The sequence below is a fragment of the Pholcus phalangioides genome, unplaced genomic scaffold (genome assembly GCF_987345545.1).
Source record: "Pholcus phalangioides strain wild (caught in Gottingen) unplaced genomic scaffold, Ppha-v1.0 ptg000015l_1, whole genome shotgun sequence".
Taxonomy (NCBI): domain Eukaryota; kingdom Metazoa; phylum Arthropoda; class Arachnida; order Araneae; family Pholcidae; genus Pholcus; species Pholcus phalangioides.
In genome coordinates, this window is record NW_028301608.1 from 35,336,634 (window position 1) to 35,354,388 (window position 17,755).

General features: G+C 33.6%; 1 protein-coding gene across 6 annotated transcripts in view; it reads left to right on the forward strand.

Annotated features, from left to right (window-relative positions):
- Positions 1–17,755, forward strand: part of LOC149075916 (uncharacterized) — a 54,539-nt gene that overhangs the window by 30,895 nt on the left and 5,889 nt on the right. For 3 of the 6 annotated variants that reach the window (XM_089243423.1, XM_089243422.1, XM_089243426.1), the window contains exons 4-12: positions 509–705; positions 2,286–2,386; positions 5,176–5,397; positions 7,490–7,556; positions 9,961–10,132; positions 10,464–10,713; positions 12,903–13,143; positions 14,894–15,185; positions 16,899–17,264. In XM_089243423.1, coding sequence (XP_089099549.1) covers positions 509–705; positions 2,286–2,386; positions 5,176–5,397; positions 7,490–7,556; positions 9,961–10,132; positions 10,464–10,713; positions 12,903–13,143; positions 14,894–15,185; positions 16,899–17,264 — 1,908 coding nt within the window. The remainder of the gene's footprint in view (positions 1–508; positions 706–2,285; positions 2,387–5,175; positions 5,398–7,489; positions 7,557–9,960; positions 10,133–10,463; positions 10,714–12,902; positions 13,144–14,893; positions 15,186–16,898; positions 17,265–17,755) is intronic. The other 3 variants (XM_089243425.1, XM_089243428.1, XM_089243427.1) reach the window with 3 other exon arrangements.

A 17,755-nucleotide genomic window follows, 5' to 3' on the forward strand; every position in this document is an offset into this window, starting at 1 on the left:
TATGTCCCCTCTCCAAACAATTGAAATTTGTTTCTTTGGGGATTGCCACATTTGTTGTACTCGTAGAAAAAACCAATAAATGCAAGGAGAACTGTTTCCGCAATGCCTTTTCACTGTCTGCAAAGATTGCACACATTTGATGAATAAAAATGACATAAAACAAAAAGATTTAGAGTTCAAGTAAAAATTAAAATGTTGAGTAATTGAAGTTGTGTGTGAATTTGTGTCAATTTGATGAAATATTTTTATATTAAAATGTATGAGAGCCAATGGCAACCAAAGCCAAATGTCAAAGTAGTATATTTGAGAGACTTATAGATGAGTTTCCACGGTATCTTATATACACACACATATCGGAAATTAAAGTCTATTGTGGGCCGAGAAAAAATATGTAGAGGCAAGGGAATACGATTTGAGTAAGCAATGATGTAAAAAACATATTTTAGATTTTATGAAATTTCCTAACTCTCCTCATCATCATGATTTCATAATTTGAATATGTTTATAGCTCTGACTCATCAAATTGCCAAGCAGCATGCCCAGTTGACGTTTTACTATCATCTCCATCCAAAGTATCTTCCTCTGAGCCACAGAAACAATCTCAGGTGCAATCGAGCATGTCTTCACAACCTCCAGATGAGTCGCCCACCAAGTCTAATCTTAGCCGTCTTGAACAAAAACGTATTCAGTGGGAGAAAGAAAAAGGTAATTTTTATTATTGTTCATATACAAATACCACAACAGGCAAAAAGCCAAACAAGGTGGCTGAATGGATGAATGATAGGACTCGGCCACCGGACTTATCCTGATCCCGAGATCTCTTCCAGCCCACCTTCATGGCAGAGTCTGAAACAAAGTGTGTGCACTTAACAGTCTGAGTGTGTATCTAATGTTCTGCCTGATTTTTCAGTGCTATATATTTGAAATTGAGAGTGAAGTGCAATGATTGAATATTTGTACTATTGTAAGCCTGTTGCTCTCTGTGACAAGACTTTTTTTTTGAACGGGGAGATTGGCTCATATTTGCACCTCAAAATTGGAAACGTCAGGCCATCATTGTGGGGCTGGTGGGGTTCGAACCAAGGTCCTCCCAGTACCAGTCTGTCACTATGACCACTTGACCACCACAGGTGGCTTAGAAAAATGATGTACATGAAAAATATAGTTGCTAAAATATCTAAAATACCCAAAAAAGTGCTAATGCTAATAATTATGAGAAAATATAATACACTGCCCATATAAAAAATTATGGTTATTGTATCTAAGTATGGATATGTTCTCGATTTATCCCTATATGAATATAATACACATATATATATTTTTTTAAACATGTTAATTGTAGAATTCATGACACCTGGGGGGGGGGGGGGTAAGCTATTCTATTTATTCACAACCCTATTAAAGAAAATTCCATGCGACACTACAACCTGGAATTGTCCCTTAGTAAATGATACTGGTGTCCCCTTGTTGAAACACTCGATTGACCATGTGTTAATAACTCATGATCCATCTTATCCATTCCGCTAAAATTTTTAAATACCTTAATCATACCCTCCTCCACCTGCGTTCTTCCAAACGTGAATATATTCAGAAAATCAAATCTTTTCTCATAGCTCAAGACCCTTGTACTAACAGGAGCACATGTAGCTGTTATCTGCACTCCATCAACCAATTTTATGTGCCTCTGTAGGTATGTTCTCTGAAACCTTACAGCATATTCCAATCCAGGATGAACTAAGCCCCTGAAAAGAGAAAGGAGAACACAAAATTTTAGGAGGACCCTAGTTAATAATGAAACAGAATTCTGTTTGTTGTGTTGACCACCATTGAACAATGTTCATAAAAGTTGAGTCGTCAATGAGAATGCCCAAATCGGTGATCCTAGTTGCATTGAAATAATTATATGCTGGCAGGTATCCCTTGCTTAACGTATTTTTGCTATGACACGATTTCGAAAAGTGATTTTGAAAAATCACAATTTGCCCAGAGGCATGATTCTGATTCTAATTCTTAAAATAAGATCAGTTGAATCTTGACTGACGAAAATTGAATGGAATGCACAAACATTTCTATGTTGGACAGTGGCATATGTTCGGAAAAGTTTGATCACTACTGACCTAAAGGGTGATATTAATATTATTAATGCCAATGTTAAATAATGTGTGTGTCTTTGATCTTGTTGCATTTAAATTTCTGAATAATGTTTGAATTAAAAACATTTATGAATTTTTTTCTTAACGTCTTCAGTTATGACTTTAAAAACATTAGTTACTCTCATACCATAGCTGAAATGCTCGAATGGAATCCATGGGGTAAACCAGGAGCAGGTGCACCCACAAGAAAATCGGTCCCAATCGCTTCTGTAGCGCCAAGAACTGATAACCAGGTAAGCTCTTTGTGACATATTTTCATGTATACCACAGTGCTTAATATTTTTATATATAAAGGCATAACAGGCATCTTCAACTTGTTGCTTGTGACTAATATGCTTTAAACTTGAGCTCATGCTTGTACTCATCAGGAATTGATTGACATCCCGATTAAATCTTTTCCTTCGACCAAGTTGTATTCAAGAATTAACCTTGAAGTTCTTTGAGTTTAAGAGTATATCAGAGTTGCCTCGTAAGTGCTCTTTAGTTGATGAGCATAGAAAGTTCTAACGACTTGAAAACAAAGTTTGAAAGCATTCTGATGTATAATGATAGTTGTCTATAAATTACCCAACAGAGATCAAACAGAATATCTCCCCCCACCACCTCAAATACAGTAAAAGTCCTACATAATGAGTATGGTTTGTAATCAGAATTTTGCTTTTTCAAGATTGATTTTACAAGAGATTGTGAAAGTGCAATTTAAAGATACAAGAAATATTTGGTCATAAAATTCCTTATAAAAATTACTTATGAGATAGGGTTGGGGAGGGGGTAATTGGAAGTAATTTTTTTTTGGTTAATTCAAGCATAACACATAATTAATCTGCTAGAAATAAAAATTTGCTTCTTTTCAAGGATTATACCTATTCTGTACTTGTTCAGAAAGTACTACTATGAGGTAAACAAAGTTAGTAAGTTGATTTGAAGCGATATAAGCCTGTTTTTCAATTACCCCAAAATTTTGGGGCAATTGAAAACATGCATTTCAGAGTCTCTAGCAGTTTTCTTACAATTCTGTAGGTGTTCAGGCTTTTGCAATGCCAACTTTGGATGCCGCCACGTGTATCCACGGTACCAGTTATCCCCCCCCCCCCCACGGTAGCCCATCACGGAACATAGTTCCTGAATTATTTTCAGTTACATACTTCTGAACAAATGTTTTCAGCTCTACTTTATCACATGGGAATCCCATCTTGAATCGAGCAATGAGACATTTAGCAAAACTTCATTTCTGTTAAAAGTTCAGCTGGGCGACCTGCTCCCATTTTATCAATGCTTATCTGCCCCCCTTGATTCTGTTGTATATATTTATGATGGGCAAACTGTAATGTTCCTGTGCTTCACGGTAAACCATATTTTTGTTCTTCACATCAAATACTGCATTGTTCAGGTTTTCAAGGGACAACAAGTGCCTTTTTCTTGTAGTTTTGTGGTATTTTATTTCTTCTAAGACAAAGAAAACATAGTACTTCAACTCCAGATCAAATAACATCAAGAACTCTTACAACAATTAAATTTCAAGTAAATAAACAACTGTGAAACTGGAAGTAAGTAAATTATAAAGTAATACAAATATATTGTTTGTAATTGAATTTTTAATTGTGTTGTTGTATTTTTGAAATATGACATCTATATTTGTCAGGAGCATCTTTTTCTCAGCCACTGTGTTGGGCATTTTGCCTGTTGCATTGTAGTTGTATAAATTAAGTAGTACAATAAAGTATAGTAATATATCAAATAGTGAAAATAATGTAAAAAAGAAGTAAACTGCCCCCACACTCTCAACAATTTTGGGGTAGTTGAAAACAGGATAGATAGGTCAACAGAAAGACTTGAAAAAAAAAACCAACACTGCATGAAGTTGTGGCTGCATATTAATCATATAACAACGTAATTTGACCCTTACGTTTTTGTAGCAGCAGGTGGGAAGCAAAATTTGAAAAACAAAAGAAACATGAAACAGAATTTTGTTTGTTGTTAACTATCAGCTGTTATCTAGGTCCAAGTTGATTGGACCTAGATATTAGGCCTATTATTCTATTAAAGAGGCTAGAATTGGCTCAGGGCTGCAAACAGTATCCCCAACTTAACCCTGTTTGTTAGATTTCAATAAAAGTCACCAAATCGCTTGCATTTGTCTTGTTTCCAATTACCCGCCTGACCCTACTTCTAACAAAGGACAGACACAGAAAAGTCACATTTTTTACCCATGTCTTAATGTTTTTAGGCTTTCCCGCAATATGCATGGGATATGTGAGGATTTTGTCTCTCCCAGTGACCGCAGCCAAAGCTTATTTGACTGGTATTTGCAGTTTCAATTTGTTTCCAAGTGGCTGAACAAATTCTTGCAAAAACCTTGATTGGTTGAAAAATAGAAAGTCCACGCAAACATAGGATTGAGCAGTGATACAATAATTGAGAATTTTTCACTCAGTCCATTAAATCGTTTTGAGAATGGGAAATTCTATGTAAAAACAACTTAGGTCAAGAGACCAAATAATACTTTTATGACTGGAGTTCTCTCTGCTCATTCATTAATTTTAGAACAAAATGATCAAAAAGATGATAATAATGCAGATATAGCAAGAATTTTCTGCAATTTATAACTTGACAGAGCAAAAATATAAATTCATCATTTATAACAATAATTGTTCCTGTGATTGTGAGCTCTTGTTATATTTGACTTTAAGTGAACATATTAGTCTTAATTGCTCAAGTTCAGTTGGAAAATGCTTTAAATACCTGGAGCTGTTAGACACAGTTCTTGCAGGACTTGAATCAAAATAAGTTTTTAATGTTTGGGATAAATATGAGTAGAATGTATTGCATATGGCTATGTGTTGTACATGAATATGGTAATAAATTATTAACAAATTTATTTGATTTCATTTCTTGAAAGGGGAAAAAAACTATGTAGGCTTTAAATGTAAATGTGTTATGTGGATCTGTGTTGTTATTGGTGTTTTCATGTTGCAAAATTTTACCCTATACTGTCCTCTCCTCACATTTTCTTCTTCTGTAGCTCTTGAATGTGCAATCAGTGCCTTATAGCAGTTCTGTGCCTAATAAATTGTCTAGCTGCAATCACAATTCTCCGAGTCACAACAAAGGAATTTTAAACAGTTCAGACCAATCAAATCAAGTCTCACCATTTCATAATAGCAAGCCTTATTTAAGTTACAACTGTGTTACTCAACCTGTGAAACCTGTACCTGCTGTTTTCAGAAGTTCTATAGCTTTTGGTGTAAGTTCTTATTTTGGGCTTCCTTATGCTTTCTCGCCCTTGTGTCCAAGTGTACTATTGCTGCTTGTAGTTTTTTATTCACCACTCTATTCACGATATACATTCAAATTTTGTTATCTTGAAGTGTTTTTTGAAATTGACATCACTTTTGGTTATTGAAAGTTTGAGTTGTAGAGCTTTTATTTGTAGAAATTTTTTTTTTTTCGGAAGAGATTAAAATTGCTTTGAGGTGTTAAAAATCAAAGTAACAGAAGTTTGGCCTTAAATATATGTATGTATGATTAATTATAGTATTAACTGTATAGGACAAGACTTTATTCAATTTTCACAACTTCAAAAACCTAGGTTATCCTATATGCGTGAGCCAATATAAAAAAAAGTCACTAAAAACATAAACATATCAATGAAAAATTGGAATTAATTCAAGAAATAACTTCAAAACTAATGGTAAAATTTTGACTGATTCAAATGACTTTTATTGAAAAATAGCTATAGTACCCAGCACTGCCCGAGTTTTCTTGAATTACTGGGAGGATTGAAAAAGTGACAAACCATTATAAAGGAATAAACTATTACACATAATCATAATACTGACAGCATTAGAGAAGTAACAAAGCATTGTGAAAGCATATGCATGCCTGAAACACATTGTTAGGGAACCATAGTAACCAAAGTAAACATTCTGAAAGTGATTGTTGAGCCCCCAGAAACCATTGTTGCCTGACAGTTTTTGGCCAATTTTAGGCATTTGCCCAATCGACAAACTTTTAAAGTAGCTTATTGTTCAATTCAGGCTCTGTTTGGTATATATGCAAAATTTGGCGATGATCTGTCTAAAATTGTAAATCTGTATAGAGAACATACACAGACAGAAAATCAATTTTGTATATACTGTATAGATTCAATATCTTATATAGAAATGTGAAAGTGTATGTATATGTTCTTTACACATATCTACAATTTTAGACAGATCATCGCCAAATTTTGCATATATATTAAACAGGACTGGAATTGAATCATAGACTACTTTAAAAGTTCATCAGAGCTGGGAAAATGCCCAAAATTGGCAAAAAACTGTCAGGCAACAATGGTTCCTGGGCCCCCAACAGTCACTTTCAGAATGTTTAATTCATGCTGCCAGTACTATGTATTCAGTACATAGTACTGGTTATTTCTTAACAGTACATAGTACTGGTTATTTCTTAACAGTACATAGTACTGGTTATTTCTTAACAGTACATAGTACTGGTTATTTCTTAACCGTTAACTTAACAGTTTATTCCTTTATGACTGTCACTTTTTCAATCATCCCAACAATTAAAGAAAACCCGGGAAGTGCCAGGTATTTTTGCTAGTTCATGATAAAATTGAAGTTAATAATTTAAAATTAATAAAACAATCAAAAACTAATGAGTGAAATAGTATCAGAATTAATGAAAATTCGGAAATTTATGAAAGACATAATTTCAGAATTTGTGAAAATTTTAAATACTTTGGGGGCCCCAATTTGATTCATGACCCTGGGCAGGAATCCTAACAGTGGCATCAGATCCGGGCCATGGTAAGTGCTCAAGCACCCACAGTATTTCTTGACACTATTTCTGAGTACTCTGAGAAGTTATTTAGAAATTCCCTTTACAAGAATACTTTGATTTATGTCACTCTTCATTTACGTCATCTTACCCTAAAAATTTTGTTATTATCTGTGAATAAACGGAATAAGGAGTTGAATTAATATATATAGGTCCCCTGGGAGACCATACCCTTGTATTCAGTTGTGAGTAGTTATGTGTTGTGTTGAGTTTTGCTATGTCTTTGTATTGTATTTAGATGTGTGGAAAAATGATAATTAAAATAATATTTTATTAATCTATTTATCTCTATTATAATATATTTTAATCTTATTTTGATCTCTAAAATCATATCTCATCCTATATGTGAGTAAATATGGTATTTCTATATTTGCAATTTTAAAAATATTTTGCTACCAGATATTTTGCCAAAATTACAGATTTTAATGATAATTTTTTGTGTATGAAAAATAAGTAATATTTGATACAATGTTTTTTGAAATATATCATGTTTGTTTCAGCAGAATGAAGAAGAATCGCTTAATGAAGAAATCTCGAATAGGAAGCAGCAGTGGCTGAAGGAACTAGGTGTGTAGGTTCATTATCAATATTTATAAATTTGGAGTTTTTTTCATAAGTGAATTGCTAACATGCATGTGAATGAATAAATTCCACTTATCATTTACATTTTCCACCAGGGCTGGACAAATCTATTGCCCGACATGCCCGGGTTATGTGAAAACTTTGAACAGACATGTATTTTTTTCAACCACATGTAAAATGCTAGCATATTAGCCCTTTAATTGACAAATATTGAAATATCCAGAGGAGAAAAATTTTGAGAGGTTATATTAACCCTTTAAGCGGTTTTTAAAATTAAAATTTTTCTGACCCACATATTTTTTATAACTGCCACAGTAGAAATCACTAAATCTTGTAGAAATTGCCACCTATTTTCAAGACAAATATTTTTTTTCCAATTGCAAGCGGATAAATGCTTCCCCCTCCCAAAACTGAGAATAATGAAAAAAAGAAGGAAGTGAAAAAACTTGTTTTCTGTTAGTTTTGCTGTACACAATAATACCCCTTCTGTTATCAGACTTTCAATAAAAGCTGACAAGCCCCCCCCCCCCTCCTTGACTGGCAGTTGATCGATAATACGAGGATGGGGAAGGGAAAGGAAAACATTTTATATTGAAGAAAACCTTACCATGGTATTGGGACTCAGGGTTGCTGGAATGAGAACATTTTCAGAAGCACAGATATTTCAGGGTTGCCGATATGGGAACGTTTTAAGAACTAAAGATATCCCACGATTGCCACTGTAAGGGTCAAACAATTGAGGTACCTTGAATGCTATTACATGAGAAAAAAAATGTTTTATTGTCAATAATTAAAAAAAAATATGGGATGATGCACTTCAGGCAGCACACAGTATTTATATGATTTACATAGATTTGAATAGTATAAAAATACAAATACACAAAAGTCATAGCAAGCAAAATGCCATTTATTGTTTGTCAGCTTGTTTTTCTATCATTGTTGAAGAATGTGCAGCATGTCTCCTCCATACATCGTATTTCCCTCCAAAATGTAAGGGTTAAAAATTGTTATTTCTTCGCTTGTCAAGAAATAGAAGAGGTGTACCTTTAAGCCATTCTGCTAGTAATTATAGAAACTTCATTAAAAGCTCATAATCAAATGTTTAGAAGTTGCTTAGAAGTATCAATGTCAAAACAAGCTCAAAATATAAAATGTCTTTATTAGAAAAATATAAGAAACTCGTGTCTCTTCATAGCAACACTGCCAAATAAAAAAGTTAAATATTGATTTAGGTGTGTATTATTTGATGTTGTGTAATATGGTATTTTATGTTGCATAGATTTAAGGTAAGTATTAATTAAGATAAATTTTTGGCATTCTGCAAAAAAGTGGGCATCTGTTATGGTGACCTCTTAATCAAAGTTCTATGTTGGTAGAAAGGAAAAAAAAAATTCAGGAGGGGGAAGGCATGTCAAAATAATGGTTTTCAATGCCACAAAAAAATCTTTATGCTCAATTTATTGACAATGTCCAAAAAACTGTCACTTTTCTGCAGATCAATGGAAGTTGAATACTTAACACAAAATTTTAACTGCCAAATCATCTGATCAATTACATTGAATTTGTATAATCAGAGATCTGTTCTTTGCAGCAAGTACTGTACATGTTCTTTCCTCACTTTCTTTTATTCTCTCATTGTTCTACATTTCTGCATTCTTCTAAGTTTCTGCAAAGCCAAAACTTTCAAATCCTTTAGCCTACCTATTCAGTAAAGATTATAGGTTATGTGTGTGTGTGTCTTGTTTGCCATGTTCCCTCGGGGGGTATTTTGCATTCTCTTATCAGTTGGATCCGCTGTATAGCATTAGCCTTTGTCATCCTATTTACAAAGTTTCCAACCTGATATTGTCACACATGAACAGAAAATCTGATTGATCCCAAAATGTATTTGTGTTGATGTTCCTGTAAAGATTATAAGGATATACAAAAAGTTATACAAAGAGAACTACTATGTCTTAATGCATAAAAAAACCACAGAAAAACTTTTGTAAAATGTTATTGATAAGGAAGTGGCCGCTGAATATATACGCAAAGGTGGTCACAGAAAGAGGTGGTTTTATATTACGTCTATGGAGCCTGTTGTCCTTTCTGAGAAAAATTGGTGGGGGGAATAGAGGTAGCCGCCTGTGGAAGTTTCTTTGTATTTTATTTTTTCTATGACTGTCAAACATAAGCCAGTTTAAAACAACTATGACATAAAACTCCATTTTCTTCTCTTTTAAGAATAAATTTTAAATGTGCATATATATATTCCTATCAATTTTATTTTTAACTGAATTTTTTTGTTCACTTGAGTGTTGTACGAGATGAAATTTGTGTTCTGTGTTTGCTAACAACAATTTTAACTCTATTGCATAATTTTATGCCAGATATTTAAATATTTTAATAGAAAATCAGCGTGAAGAACAGAGGCTTCAGCATATGTTTGATCAGGACCAATTCAATTCCCAAACTTGTGAAGCTGATTGGAGTAGTCTTAACAGAAATGATTTGGACAGCATATCAATATCATTTGATGGAGCTAATAATGTGCCATGCTCAGCAGCTCCGTTAGATGGAAGGTAAAGTCCATAGAAATATTTTCAAGTAGTTTAATTTTATGTGCAGCCTCAGTGGCATTCACAATTTTGGAATGTTTCTTGAGCACATTAAAATTTAAAAAAATGTTAATCCCCTTATAGTGAGGGTTTTGATTAATATAGCCGCACCAATTATAAAATAATATTTCTACATTTGCAACAGTTGCATAGTGAAACAAGTCCTAAACAAATTTAGTTAATTATGCAATAATTAAAATGATTTATTTATTGTTTTTTGTGTAAGAGAACTTCATTTTTTAAATGGGATTCCTGACTACTACAGATGTAAACCACATAAATGTTTGTAATTAAGGTCATACGTCCGTGGGCAAGGTTTTAAGCTTGACCCAGACTCTGCTGCAATAGCTGAGGAGAAGAGACATAAAGCTCAGGAATATCAGACGGCCATTCGTATGCAAATGGAGGAGAAGCAGAGAAGATTACAAGAAGAAAAAGAAAGGAAAAAGCGAGAGGAGGAAGAAGAAGAAAGAAGACTTGCTGCTGAGCGAGCACAGATGCAAGCAGAATATGAACAAGAACAGAAAAGATTGAAACAGAAAATGGTATAGCTCATGTTCTTTTGATTGATGAAATGGAAATTGATTTTTTATAGATTGTTTTTAATCAAAGTAAATCTTAAAAGTTTTTATCAAAGTTTACCAGTAAGATTAGCAGTTCTCAATCAAAGGGAAATATTACACTAATTCCTTCAATTGGTAAACAAATAGCCAGTTATATAACATACCTTTCCATTGGAGAAGAATTTCCCCTTTTCTCCATGTATCATACATCGCGAGTAAGTGATTCAGCATCTGGCTGAGCTTGTTATTGTATACACAGCCCCAAAACAGAATGTTTTTCATTGTTCTGCAATGAGCCCTCGGCTGAATGGAAAAGTTTCTGTGGTAAAAATCTCCATAATAGTGTTCTCTACACTTTTTCTTCTTTGATTGTTCTGTGACACACGTCACAGATTTTGGCATATTCTGCTTTGGGGATACACAGTTTGCAATCGGAGAAGTTTAACCCTTTCACTCAATCAACATTTGTGTTTTTCCAAACCAGAAGGCTTATGCCTTGTTTTTGAAAATTTCAAGGTTTTCCAAAATTTCTTGCAAGGTGGAGACCTTTTTTTGGTCTAGGATAGTGATGGGCAAACTACAGCCGACCAACCAGATGCAACCCACTTAGAGGTTCTATCTGGCCTGCCATATATTTCAAAATAATATTATAGAAAATTTCAATTTCAGTGTTTTAAAAAAAAATGTATATAAGGGTGTGTCTTTTTTTTGCATATGGAAAATATGATTGTGAGGATTTAAATAGAAATTGATTTTAAAACTTTTGCATAAGCAAAAAATGAAACACATGCTATAAATATACATAAAGTTATTAAAATATACTATTTATTTTTTCATAGTTGTAGAAGATAAACCATTGTCTCTCATTTGCAATGAAACCATCACAGTCTTTAAAGAATACAATACATCCCGCTACTTCATTTCTAAGCATAAAAACTCTGGTTATGTTCCTAAAAAAGTTTTCCCATCACTGGTCTAGGATATCAAAGTTTTGAATGGAAATGAATAACACATTTTGGTTTATCAAAAAAACATTTTCTTGCATGATGCCTCACAGCAGATTAGGGGCCCTTCAAGTATTACGTCATAATCGATGGGGGGGGGGGTTTGGATAATGTTTACGACGAGCTGATGACGAAATTTTGATGACAGGGGGGGGGGAAGGGGTCAAAAATGGCTAAAAATTTGCTTACATAATACTTAAACGACCCTTTAGCTACACGAGGAAATATACAATTACTTTTGTTTAAGTAAAATAATACAGTTGTTAAGAGGATCCCCATTTCAGAGGTATAAATGAATTAAGATATCATGTTTAGTTTAGCTGGGATTATGGTAATTTGTGTCAAATAGCAAATTTTAAATGAGTTCAAAAGTAGAGGCAATATATTGGTACCTTGAGCATCTAAGGGTTAGGGGGTGAAGAATTTTATTAAATGTTTCATTGTGTTCATTCAATTTTGTATTCATAAATTAGCAAAAATTTTATCTTTCAGTTTAATTCAATTGAAGTTGTTGATGAAAGTGTCTGATTCTATAACTTATGAATTGAATTCTTTCCCACAAATACAAACACAAAGGCTGCAACAAGTAAATTGTCCAATTAGGTGGCTTTAAAAAGATGCCAATAAAAAAATATGGATGTCGAATATAATTAAAATACAGCAACTCAATAATAGGAGTGTATACTACAAAAAAAAAATAATACTTGAATAATACATAATACATTGCCCGTAAAAAAGAGGTTATGCTTGTCTTATCTAAGTATGGATAGCTTTCAATTCCTCCCACTATAAGCACCGATCTGGCATACCTTGGCTTCATTTTTTTATTGGGTCATATATTTTTTTATCCCATTAAGGCTCAAAGATTAATCTTTAATTGTTCATTGTTATTTTTTCTAATTTGAATTGTTTGTATTATCACTCAACAGTTTTTAAGACCTTATCATATTACGATATTACATATTTGAATCATACCAATAGCATATCAGTTAATGAGTTCATATATCCTCCTACGTACAAGAAATGAATGAGGTATAAACATTTTTATTGCTCAGATTCTTTGCTTCTTTATTTCCATTTTTAATTGAAGTCTGTTAAGCACCATTTGACAATGATTTATATTGTACAATTTATTTTAATTTTGTTTTTTCTATTATTAATTCACAGGAAATGGAAGAAAAAAAGCAGAATGCTATGTTGACAGCTGTCCGTGAAGCACAGGCTCAAGCAGAAGCATGCAAGAAATCCAAGAAAGCCCAGAAATTACAACAAGCTCAAGCTAATGTCGATGCAGATGGAAATAACAGCAAAGCTACATTATTATCTCCTCGCAAACCATGTGTGATGAACAGTCCTCGCTCTCAGCATAAAGGGGAGGAAGCTAAAAAGTGGAATGAAAATGTTTCTGGTAAGAATGCTTTCAGTAATACTGCATGATGTTAAACCCTTTAAGCAGTTCAGCAGAAATCACTGAACCTCTTTCAAAATGTCATATCTTTTTAATGAACTAGGTTTCCGATTTTTAGGGTTTCCGATTTAAGGGGTATGAGGAAAAAGTGTTTCATTGAAAAATCACCTATACAAAATATTTTGGTGTGTCAATGTTAAAATTAGCAGCTTTGAAGACGTTTAAACAAAGGGGGAAAATTCATTTAACTATAAAAAACTCAAAATTTTATTATTCTGGTAGCAAAGCTAATTAACCACCTTAGTATGCAGAAAACTCACAATGTTAATCAATAAGTTTGGCATGTTGGAAACTCACAATATATAATAATGCCTCCCCCTCCCACCATAAATATTAATAGATATTATATTATGCAAATAAATGAGAAAGGAAATGTTGAGTTTTCTTAGACTGTCAAACTTGCAAGGTGAAAGAAAGAGCAGAACTTTGTCATCTCTAATGATACTTTAACTTTCAATATTGGGCCATATTGAAAGGTAGATGTGGTAATGATTCTTTTTCCAAATTTCACTTCCTGACGAGTTTCAACTTGGTTTGTTGCCCAATAAACATTTTTACTGACTCTTTATTTGTAAATTTGACGAGAACTCAGTCGTCAACCTTTGCTGCTGAAATGTTTCTTGACATTATGTCTATGAAGTTTTTTTTCTCCTTTATTTCGAGACATTTATTGTTCAAGTTTCAGGGAAGGGTCATTCTTCACTTATACCAGTGGCAACCACCACCCCATGAACTCTTGGGTGAACAAACGTTATTTGCCGTTCAAGGGTGGTATGGCCGTCTCCACAGCAGCTGCTGTTGCTCGCCTGCCGGATAGCATCATGCATTGGCCCAGGGAATCCGAGGTGATATGCAAGGTAATGCTGACGCCCTGTCACGGTTGCTGTTGAGAAACTGAGTTACACTCTTGAAGCATCATCATCATTTAAAAAATGATGGATGTGCTTTTCGATGATGAGATGTGTAAGGTTCAGGAGAAAAGAGTGGGAAGAAGGCCTGGGAGAAACAGGAGTCGCGAGAGAAAGGAAAGAGAATGAATTGAGGCATTCGAAAAAGTGAGATATAGTGTGAAAGTTTGTACCGAAGAGTCACATGACAGTTTGGTTGGGGATGTTGGATAATAAATTAAATAAAGTGGTTTTTTTTTTTTTTTTGGGAGTCTAGAACCCAGTTATTTCATCCCCAAATCGTAGTAGAAGTACAGCCAAGGACCTACAACTGATAAGAAGAAGACGAGGGAAAGTTTACTGTATGGAAGAAAAATTTTGCAAGAGACAGTTTGAAGCTTACTGAGTTTTACAAATCATGTGCATTTCCACTTACCTCAGTTCACCTTACTTATGAATTTTTAAAAAGTAAAATAATCTATACATCATAGAGTGAATATTTTAAATATCAAATAGCCGTTTATTAATTCAGCAGTTTCAACCTTTTTTGACTCACTGAGTCCTTTTTTATTATATAATTTCTATGGCAGAGCCCCTAGGTCTCTTTTATTTATTTACTCATCATATTTTTTGATTTATTTCATTTTCCTCGAGCAGCCACGGAACCCCTGGGAAGTGCACAAAGAGCCCCAAAGGCTCCTCAGAGCACTGATTGAAAACCATTGAGTTATTTGGGTTATTTGATATTGAAGACAAGTACTTCACAGGTTATCACCTGTAAAATTATTTTCATAATTTTCCAGGTAGTAGTAAGCCAAACCAGACCGTGCATCCTGTTCAAAGCCCCAGAGATGAACCACACCAGAAAAGTCCTGCTGCAAGTGAAATGTCATATTCCAAAGAAATTGGTATCCAGACAATACCTCTATCTGCACTTCATTCTGAAGAATATTCTGGCTACACAACAAACAGGGTGATCACACCTGCCTCCTATCGTATCAGAAATAGGAGAAGTCATGCAAAGGATTTTGGGACTCAAACTGACATCAACTATGGAAAATATATCGGAGATGATGCAGAATCTACTGATCAGAGGTAATGGTTTCTCTCATCGTAAATATGATGACAAAAAAAGAAAAAAGAGAGACTAAAAATATATAATCAATTAAAAGTATTGAACAGTAATTTTTCAAGTGTATTTTTATGATTACTCTAGATAACATTACACCCACTTGTTATCAATTTCATCTATATAAGAACATACTAAGGCGGCCCTCCCAACAATGAAGACTCTCAAGAGAAACTTAACTTCATACTTATTGCAGCAACAACAAAAAACAAAATTAACTATGAGAACATGTTAGCAGAAAAGGGAAAGCGCTCGAGCTACAATATTCGTTACATATTTATACATGAAGAAACACAATGTCGGTATTATGTCAGCACTTCCCATTTGCATGAGTTCATGCCTGTTGCCACAATACAAATACCTCAGCAATACAAAAGTGAATGTAAACTTCAGTGCAATTAAAAAAATGTCTTGGTAAAAATTATTGAAATAATAATGGTGCTCTCTCTACTTCTTTTTTCTTTGAATATTTTTTGAAATGATAAATTGCAAGAAATAAATTTATGCAGGGAAAACACAATATGCTAGATGGTAGGGGAAAGGTGATTAAGAAGTGGTGGTTGGAAAAGCATGCACCTATTTTTTTGCTGTTGGCAATAGGGCAAGTAAAAATGACAATGACCAAGTTATCATGTTATGATTTGAAATGTCTTGAGAAACCACTGTGATCATTGATAACATCCTTGACATGCCCAACTTATTACGTAAAATGTGATTTTGTCATATTAGTATGTGTTTTTTCTGAGACGAAATGTTAATTTTTTTGTTGTGGCTAGAAGATCAATGAAAACACATTCAAGGTTCAATTTATAATGAATTACATTCTCTGTCTAACAGTATAGTGATTTTAGAGTTCCACACTATCTAAGGTTGTTGTTATTTATGAGCGATTTAGAAAAAAATACACAGGCGGCTCAAAGTATGCACATAACTGTGATGCAAATTTTCTCTATTAAAATAAAGTGAAATCTAGAATTGAAAAAGCAAAAGCTGGTCGAGCTTATAGAAGAAATAAAAGGAGCAATAGATTGCATTGAAAATGCTTTGAAATCACAAGAAAAACTTTCTAAAAAGGGATTCTCTCAACAAATTTGACCATGCAATGCAAAATCTATCTGACCAGCGTGTGAGTAATTCTACAATGAAGATTGCTTTCAGTGTGAAATATGTAAGGATTGGTGACATGAGGGCATTCTAGTTACGAAATTATGAGGACATTTGTGTGCGACTACTGTGGGTGTGTACTCTTGTACTCTTTCCCAACAGGGCAGCAAAGAGTACACATTTTTCTAAAGGCAATTCATAACTCATTTTTTTATTAAGTTACTGCTTTAAATTCTTGCAGGATTACTATCAATTTGATAAACTGTTTCACAAAAATTTTTAGACTTGATCTCTTCAAGTTCTGTTTTTATCCTCAAAAATCCTCTAGGTGCATACCCTCATTTTGCCTACATCATAATCTGAAATTTATAAATAAGTTGAAATTGAAATTACGATATGTAGACACTCTGTATCATTGTTAGGTTTGTACTTTATAAATGTGGTTAGATAAATTGTTTTGCATAATTACCTGAATAATCTGTATTTATTTGATAAAATCTTATGTTTGGGTAATTTTAATTATAAAATTATAAAGAGCATTCACTTTTGTGTTGATAAGTGAATTATTGTTTCAGCAATACAAGTTCTTTCCGTCCACCTGTGAACAAACGGCTCACTAGGGTTCAGCATAGCAAACCATATAAAGCATCTCGTCATCAGTTTGGAAGTGAGATGAGTTCACTGACAGATCGTCCTAAATGGGGAGCAAATCAACCGAATAAATCTTTTGTTCGTATGACTGACCGTGATCCTCATTTTACTAAAAGAAAGAAACTCCAAGAGTTACGAAAGCAACATTGGGAAAGAGAAATGGCAACACAACAAGTGCTTAGAAATGCAAGACATAACAATCCTCCATCATATCCGACTTTGAGGAGTAGACGAATTAGAAGTAGCTCTGAGGGAACTGCAGGTTTCAGTAGCTCAGATTTTGAAGCTGTGTAAGTTATTCTATTAAATCTTATGATGAGAGAAATTAAAAATTGCTCTCAATCTTGCTATCCTGTCAATTTCTTTATTTATTAGAATGGAGGATGCTGGGAGGTTCTATAAAATTAAAAATGTATAAAAATAGGAATCAAAATTTCTAGTATTCTTAACACCTGCAAAAAATTAGATTGTATGTTTTTTTTCAATCTAGAACAGTCACAATCATTCGATTAACTGACGATTACTAGATTCTTTATGAGAATGTCATCATCGTATAATCTTGTTTATGATTGTGATTGCCTATCAGCATTTGTTGTTTCGATTTTAATTATCTGTTATATGATCTCAGATTGATGATCGTTTTTATATATATTTTATTTTGGTTGCCATTGTCTGAGGCGACAATGATTTGTTGTTTATAATAAAACTTTCCGGATACACCCATCCTTCGGTAACGCTTCGATATCTCTCTGAGATGGGAAGCGGGGGTGTGTCCGGTCTT